General features: G+C 42.3%; 1 protein-coding gene across 1 annotated transcript in view; it reads right to left on the bottom strand.

Annotated features, from left to right (window-relative positions):
* The window catches only part of Vps36 (vacuolar protein sorting 36 homolog), a 31,190-nt gene that overhangs the window by 19,141 nt on the left and 3,631 nt on the right, over positions 1-8,418 (bottom strand). Inside the window, exons 2-3 of the mRNA XM_021219026.2 lie at positions 4,271-4,339; positions 423-493 (exon numbers count right to left, since the gene is read on the bottom strand). Of these exons, the coding sequence (XP_021074685.1) occupies positions 423-493; positions 4,271-4,339 (140 nt within the window). The remainder of the gene's footprint in view (positions 1-422; positions 494-4,270; positions 4,340-8,418) is intronic.

The raw sequence follows: 8,418 nt of genomic DNA, 5'->3' as shown, positions 1-8,418 counted from the left end.
CCATTGTCCTACCCAGCTCTGACCCTGTGATCCATAGTCCTACCCAGCTCTGACCCTGTGAACCATAGTCGCCTATGAACCATAGTCCTACCCAGCTATGACCCTGTGAACCATAACAAGGAATGATAACCCTAAGGGATTGGGGTTATCAATAAGTTATCAACATTAATAGTTCTTTCCTACAGCTGAGATATTCCTGAGTTTAAATGCTTAATAATGCACATACATGAACGACAAGTGTGCTGTGGAAATACATATGGTAAGAGCAGGGCCACATCATTTATTATGATACAAGGATATTACAGCAAGTCTCACCACTTTATTCCGACTTCAAAATAGACATAAGGTAGAAACACACCCTTAAAAGGCCTACTGACCAGCGACAGGAAATGGATTTGTGAATGAGGACTGTTAGACCTCACCTCTTCCCGATTCCAGCTGCCTGCTCCTCGATGAACACAATCTGAGACAGGGGAATGGCCATGCAGCACTCCTAGAGGAAACCCACAGAAAAAGAGCTGCGTTAGTCTATTAGAAGATAGAGCGCTGTTCCCTGGGAGGTACTTAAAAACAACAGTGCTGTAATCCTTAAAGAAACTGCCCCCTCGCTGCCTGGCAAGCGCTGTACCACAGCTACGCCGCCTCCAATCACCTAATAAACATCAGGAGAATTAAAATACAATTCCATGCTGGCCTAGAGAAAGTACCCAAGGAGCTGAAGGGGGCTGCAACCCTGTAGGTGGAACAACAATATGAACTAACCAGTACCCNCNNAGCTCATGTCTCTAGCTGCATATGTAGCAGAAGATGGCCTAATCGGCCATCACTGGGAAGAGAGGCCCCTTGGTCTTGCAAACTTTATATGACCCAGCACAAGGGAACACCTGGGCCAAGTAGTGGGAGTGGGTGGGTAGGGGAGCAGGGGTGGGGGTGGGGGTATAGGGAACTTTCGGGGTAGCATTTGAAATGTAAATAAAGAAAATAATAATTTTAAAAAAATTTTTTAAAAATTCCATGCTGGCATTTGGTGCATGGGAAGACATAAGAAGAGATTTAAAGGTAAGTGCAGGACTGACAGGATGATAGTCCTACCCAGCTATGACCCTATGAACCATAGTCCTACCCAGCTGGGTAGAGGTGCCAGCCCCAAAGCTTAAATTTGAATTCTGTCCCTGGGACTCACACAGTGGAAGGGAGAACCAGTCTGCAAGCTCACCCTCTGCTGGTTAACCTCCACGTGTGCACAGTGGCATGCCCACACTCACTCACACACAAAATAATAACAAATGAGATGTGGCTACCCAGGGAGTGATCCATGTGTAACCTCAGTACTTGGGAGCCCGAGACAGAAGGTGACAGACTGCAGCCTGAGCTACACAGTGAGAGCCTGATTTAAAAAATAAAAGTAAGTGGGGCTGCAGCCAATGCTCAGCAGTTAAGAGCAAAAGACCAGAGTTCAGCTGCCAGCAGCTATGCTGGGCGACTAACGATCACCCTGCTGGTCTAGTTCCAGGGAATCCAATGCACTCTCTCGCCCTCCCTGGGCATCTGCACACACATGCACATGCATGTGCACACATGTAAAGAAATAAGCTACTAATAAATCATTCACAAGTAAAATAAAACAATTATAGCTGTTTTTATAGCTGGCATATTTTTCAAGTAAAATTTATGAAAGTTTTTTGAATATTTCTTTTGAAAAATATGATCTATAGCCAATGTAATGTAATTCACCATTTGTACTGCTCAAACTTCTAATTAAAATGGACCTGTGTGAAAAAAATTTGATGTAATATTTCTTAAGTGAAAAAAAACAAAGCATGCCTTTAATCCCAGCACTTGGGAGGCAAAGGAAGGCGGATTTCTGAGTTTGAGGACAGCCTGGTCTACAGAGTGAGTTCCAGGACAGCCAGGGCTACACAGAGAAACTTGTCTCAAAAAGAAAAAAAATCAAAGAAAACAAAACAAAACAAAACAAAAACAAGACAATTCTAAGGAGTGCATTTTATATGTGTGATTTTTCTATTTCTTTATAATTTCCCCACCTTAGCTATGGAGAAATGAACACATGTATATACATTTTAAGAGAAAATACTAATGTAGCTTTGTTATTATTAACAACAAATTTTAAAGTATTCTATAAGTTCACTTAGTGGCACTTGCCTATAATCCCAGTTATTTGGAAGAGTAAAAAGGACCATTGAGTTCAAGGTTACTTAGGCAAGGCATCATTGTTGTAAACAAACAAACAAAAAAGGTAAATTTAATTTAAATCATTATACTGTTTTACTGACTGGTATATAATAGGTCTAAGAATTCAAAACCAGCCTCTTGTTTATTAATATTTAATTGTACAAATTAATAGGTTTCGCATTTTTTACAGTTTATTTGACATGTTGCAGGCCCATGGTTCGTGTATGGTGATCAAAAGTAGAGTTCTCTAGTTCTACCATGTGCTGTCTGGGGATAGAGGTTCAAGTGCGTCGTAGTTCTGGAGGCAAGCGTCTTCACTGGCTGAGCCATCTTCTTGGTCCCAACGGGATTCACATTAACATTTCCATGTGTGCACACATCACTCACCTATCACGTCCTCCTTCCCTGCAACCTTCTCATCTCTTTCCTGCCTAAATGGCCTCTTTATATGAACTGAAAGGTTACACCAAAATTAATTTATCAACATCTAGCTTCCGGGAACCTCGTCATCGTCTGAACATTTTTCTTCTGCACATAATTTAAAAATGATTATATAACATTAACAGACGAATGAATGCAGCATCAAAGGAGGCAATATCACCCTCCAGAGGGGGAAAATGGTTCTTAAAGGACAAAGCCAGATATTGCAACAGTTAGCACTCTTCTGTTGTGGACTTTGTTTTTTGCTTATATTATGTTAACTGAGTTCCCAAAATACACTGGAATTCACACATCTGCCTGTGAGACACTGAGGGTCCCTGCCCCCAGCAGGTTCTATTTGGTAAATAAAGTTGCAAGGGTGGGGGTGGAGTGGGGGAGATGGTTTAGGCAGAGAGACGGAGGTGGGACTTTAGATTTCCTGGGCAAGGAAACTACCGGAAGAAGAAGGATTTAGAATCACCATGCCGAGGAAGCAGGAAGATTGGGTACTAGAGCTGGAGAAGCAAGAGCATACAGCCATGTGAGAGTTGGGGAAGAGCGGCCCCAGGGGGCCTCCTGCTTGGGTCTGGGATAGCAAAGATGGAATAGAGATTTTAGTAAGTAATAATCCAGGAGTATTGGAGGGGAGGCGTTAGCAAGGTGCAAGTTTGGGAGTGGCCCAGACATTACGCTGCTTAGGGTGTATTAAAAATCAGGTTAGGGCGTGTGTGTCTTTTAATTGAGAATCCACAATATTGGGCAGTAGCGAGAAGAAGCTTGTGCGCACCCTCTGGGGAGTTTAGAGCAGTCTAAAGTACTACCGCCACACTCTTCCAATGAATACATTAGTTTCCAGTTCATCTTGGTACTAAGCATTCATGGAGAGGGGCTGGAGAGATGGCTCAGTGGTTAAGAGCACTGGGTCGGTTCAATTCCCAGCACTCACATGGTGGCTCACAACCACCTGTAACTCAGTTCCAAGAGATGGGAGACCTCTTGTGGCCTCTGTGGGTACTGCACACACTCAAAACCCTTAACACAGCTGGAGCTGGAGAATAATTAGGAAAACAACGATAAGATTATTTTAGATTCTAGACTAGACATCTTACCCTGCCGACAGCTGGAACTTTTGGAATGAAGATGTCAGTACACATACACCTCACTCTCTCTAAAAGCTCTAGAATCAGGGTGAGGAGTCTGCCTTCTCAGCAGCCAGGCGAGTGCTCCTGCTTCCCAGTAACCTGGCACGACGGGTTATTCAGAAGACATACTGACTTTTAAAGGATCCTCACAGCTGACGAGAGGATCTTCCTTCCCTACGCTGAACTATGCTGTAAGAGTGACTCACTGGTGTTTGAAAGCAGAAGAATTCAGCATCACTGCCCTCAGGAGGCAGAGGCAGACAGACCTCTTTTGAGGCTCATCTGGTATATATAGCAAGTTCAAGGTCAGACTAGGTTAGAGAGTAAGACCCTGTCTCAAAACAAAACGAAGGCAAACGAGAGAAACCAGACGGAAAATCTTGACTGGGGGTAGCTTAGGTTGTTATTGGGTGATGAAGCAAGCTGGGTCAAGGCGCTCGGTGCCGATTCGCTCGCACTCCCAATGCACAGATAACTAGACAAAGCCCAGAGCAGGCGCTGAACGTGTCTCTTACATTATTCTTCTGGTCTCTCCAAATCAGCCGGTGTGTACTAAGAAGAAGAGTCCCAGCATCAAATTTTATCTAAAACGATAAGATCGTTACAAAAATATCAGTATCACTCCGTATTACCCAGATTTCCTTACTCGCTAAGCATACAATATGAAATTATTAAACATTTTAGAATGAGGATTATCACAAATTAAAAAGCAAAGCTATGTACTTCATAAATATAAGCTATACATCATAATATATATAATTGCATAATATATGTACATATATATATATACATACATACATAGTCATTATAGAATTATGGAAAATTCTATGAAAAAAATCCATAATCTAGATATATAATCAGGAGTAGTTAAATAAAATACATCCTTAGTACAGCACACATGCCAAAGATAAATAACAAGACAGAACTGGTGGGGACAAAAGGAATCTGCAATATATTACTCAGAATTAAATTCTTCAACAAAATGTGTTTTCTATTTGTGTGTATACACATATCTATAAAAGTACCAAAAAATAGCCGGGCGTGGTGGCGCATGCCTTTAATCCCAGCACTTGGGAGGCAGAGACAGGTGGATTTCTGAGTTCGAGGCCAGTCTGGTCTACAGAGTGAGTTCCAGGACAGCCAGGACTATACAGAGAAACCCTGTCTCAAAAAAACCAAAAATAAATAAGTAAAAGTGCCATAAACATTCTAAAGTGAGTGCACGGTTAACAGTGATTATTTTGGGAAAGGGGTGAGGAAATCGGTGGGCGAGAAAGAAGCAATGGATCCTTTTCTAAAGGACTTATTTTAATGTGTGCATGTGAGTGTGTGTCTGTGTGGGGTGTGCACATGACTGCCAGTGTCTGCCTAGGCCAGAAGACAGTGTTGGATCTTATGGAGTTGGAGATATGCAGCTATGTGCTGTGCTGGGGCAAGCGGTTGATCTGGAAGATCAGTGTGTGCTGTCAACTGCAGAGCCAGCTCTCACCGAGTGGATGATTTTACAATGAGATTAGACTTATAAAATATCTGTATAAAAGAAAATCCAGAAATAGATGGAAACATGTGTAGTGGTTTGTATATGCTTGGCCCAGGAGCGGCACTATTAGGAGTTGTGGCCTTGTGGGCATGGACTTTCATACCCTTGTCCTAGCTGCCTGGAAGCCAGTTGTCTCGTAGCAAGCAGCCTTCAGATGAAGATGTAGCATTCTCAGCTCCTCCTGCACATGCATGCCATGCCTGCCTGGATGCTGCTATGCTACTGCCTTGATGATTACAAACTGAACTTCTGAAACTATAAGTCAGCCCCAATTAAATATTGTCCTTATAAGAGTTGCCTTGGTCATGGTATCTGTTCACAGCAGTAAAACCCTAACTAAGACATATCCCCATTGATGGACTACAGGTATTAAAGAAAATGAATACGGAGACTGTGTACTTACAGTATTCAATAAAGCAAATAACTGCATTTAAGCCTATCTGATAGGATGTCATTGACTATAACAATCATCTGGATTTTTTTTCTTTTTTTTTTTCTTTTTCTTTCTTTCTTTTTTTTTTTTTAGATAGGGTTTCACTATTTAGCCCCAGCTGTCCTGGAACTTGATATGCTGACCAGACTGGCCTCGAACTCACAGAGATCTGCCTCTCAAGTGCAGGAATCAAAGGCATGCACCCCTATGCCTGGCTAGTCATCCAGATTTCAAAATAGTAAAAATGTGAGAGGTACACAGAGAACCGATAAATGTGGCAGAGTCTCTAGACTCTTTTTACTTTTTAAATAAAAAAAGAAAGTTGAAAAGTATATGCTGTATTTCATTTCATATATGTACATCTTACATATAACATATATGCACATATATTGGGGTGTGTGTGTGTGTGTGTGTGTGTGTTTGCTTATTGCTCCCAATATTATGGCATTTTGACTTAGAGACACTGGGAAGTGTTTATGCTTGGATACGGCCATGGCATAGGAACCCAGTGCTGGAGCAGTCATTGTATGAACAACAGATGCAAGGTCTCTCTGCAGGCAGGAAACCAGGGAGGCTGAGGCGCACACAGTGAGAGAGTGAGTGGTTGGCTGCAAGGTAAGAAGAGGAGCCTCAAAGCCCCAAAGCTCCCAGCATCTACCTAGGACAGTCCCTCCTCAGAACTGTGAGAAAGTTCTGAGCCTAGGCCTCTGCGCTTCAGTCACAAGTCTATAGCAGTATTATAACAAGCCAACTCAATAAGATACCCTTCAGAGGTTTTTTGAACTGTTTTTTAAAACTCTCATGTGGGCTGGGGATGTACCTGTTGATAAACTGCCTAGCATACATGGGTCCCCAGCACCACAAAACTGTCATGGCTGCATATGCCTGTGAGCCTATCGCTCTCGAGGTAGAAGCAGAAGGTTCGAGGCCAGCTTGAGCTACATAAGACCCTGTTCTCCCTACTTCCCTTCAAAACCAAAAAAATAAAAATACCATCACACAATCATGAAAAGGATGCCATCTGTGTCTTTATGATGGAAGTTTTGATTTCATAGATTATTAATCTTGAAAATTAGACAATAAACCAATTTAGAGTTAGGATTCAAGAGGTTAATAAATCAAATCCTTTCAATTCTGTTAAAATAAGTGTGTATACACACACATACACACACACATATTCATACATATATACATGATGGAGTTTACTATTTGTCTAAATACTAGAGATCAGAATTTGCCATAAAATAAGTCTTGCTTGAATCATTTCCAGGAGTGTTTAGTTACCTCTAAAGTTACAAGGCTGGACCTATTTTCAAGGCCACCTCACACCACACACTTATTTTTTTTTTTTTTTTAAAGATTTATTTATTTATTATATGTAAGTACACACTGTTGCTGTCTTCAGATATTTCAGAAGAGGGAGTCAGATCTCATTAAGGATGGTTGTGAGCCACCATGTGGTTGCTGGGACTTGAACTCTGCACCTTTGGAAGAGCAGTCGGGTGCTCTTACCTGCTGAGCCATCTCACCAGCCCCACACCACACACTTATGAAGAAAGATTTCAGTCAGGATTCAGCTCATTTCAAATAGTGACAGAATTCTTCTGAGTTTAGCATTCTGTGGTTGAGAATGTTTGCTTTAATGTTTGTTATAACCCAGACAGAATCAAAGCATGGATGGGGGGGTGAGATCATGAAGCTGGGAGTTATCTTTTAGCTGAACTTGCTCCTGGCAGAGGGTCAGTCAGTTTTCTTCAGGGATCGGGCCCCGAGAGGTTACCCATGCTCCCGTAGATGGGACGGCCTACAGCCCCAGTGTGGCCCTATAGCACCATGGATGGCCCTGCAGCCCCAGTGTGGCCCTACAGCCCCAGTGGATGACCTTACAACCATACGCATACTGGCAGTACTTAAGTGGACTCAATGAGTTTTTTAAAAAAACAAACGAACAGAGAACATAAAATGAGAAGTGATAGTGGGGTAAGGAATGGATGGGGAGGGAATGTGATCAAAATACATTATACACATGCAAGAAATTCTCAAACAGAAAACATGTTATTAAATAAGTAACCACTAGGAGCCTTATTAAGCATCATTCTATAAAGCCTTGAACATATGCTTACTACATATATTTGCTTGTTTGTTTATTGTACATATCTATGCGGATATGCAAGTGCCATGGCACACATCCAAAGGTTGGGACAACATTTAGGAGTGGAGTTGGTTCTCCCAGCATCATCCCCAGCATTTGACCTGGGGATCAAATTTAGGTTGCTATTGGCAGGTGCCTTCCCTGGCTGAGCCTTTGCCAGCCTTATGTCACCCCTGCCCCACCATGGTTTTCTGAGACAGGCTTTCTCTGTGTGGCCCTGGCTGTTCTAGAACTTACTCTGTAGACCAGGCTGGCCTCAAACTCACAGAGATCCACCTGATTCTGTCTTGGATCATTCTTTTTTTTTTTTTTTTTTAACATTTTTTTTATTATTATTTTCTTTATTTACATTTCAAATGCTATCCCGAAAGGTCCCTATACCCCACTCCCGCCCCTGCTCCCCTACCCACCCACTCCTACTACTTGGTCCTGGCCTTCCCCTGTGCTAGGTCATATAAAGTTTACAAGACCAAGGGGCCTCTCTTCCCAATGATGGCCGATTAGGCCATCTTCTGCTACATATGCAGCTAGAGACTCG

This window comes from Mus pahari, chromosome 19, assembly GCF_900095145.1.
Source record: "Mus pahari chromosome 19, PAHARI_EIJ_v1.1, whole genome shotgun sequence".
Lineage (NCBI taxonomy): Eukaryota > Metazoa > Chordata > Mammalia > Rodentia > Muridae > Mus > Mus pahari.
The sequence above is the reverse complement of the archived record's forward strand: the minus strand, read 5'-3'. Positions and strand labels throughout refer to the sequence as shown.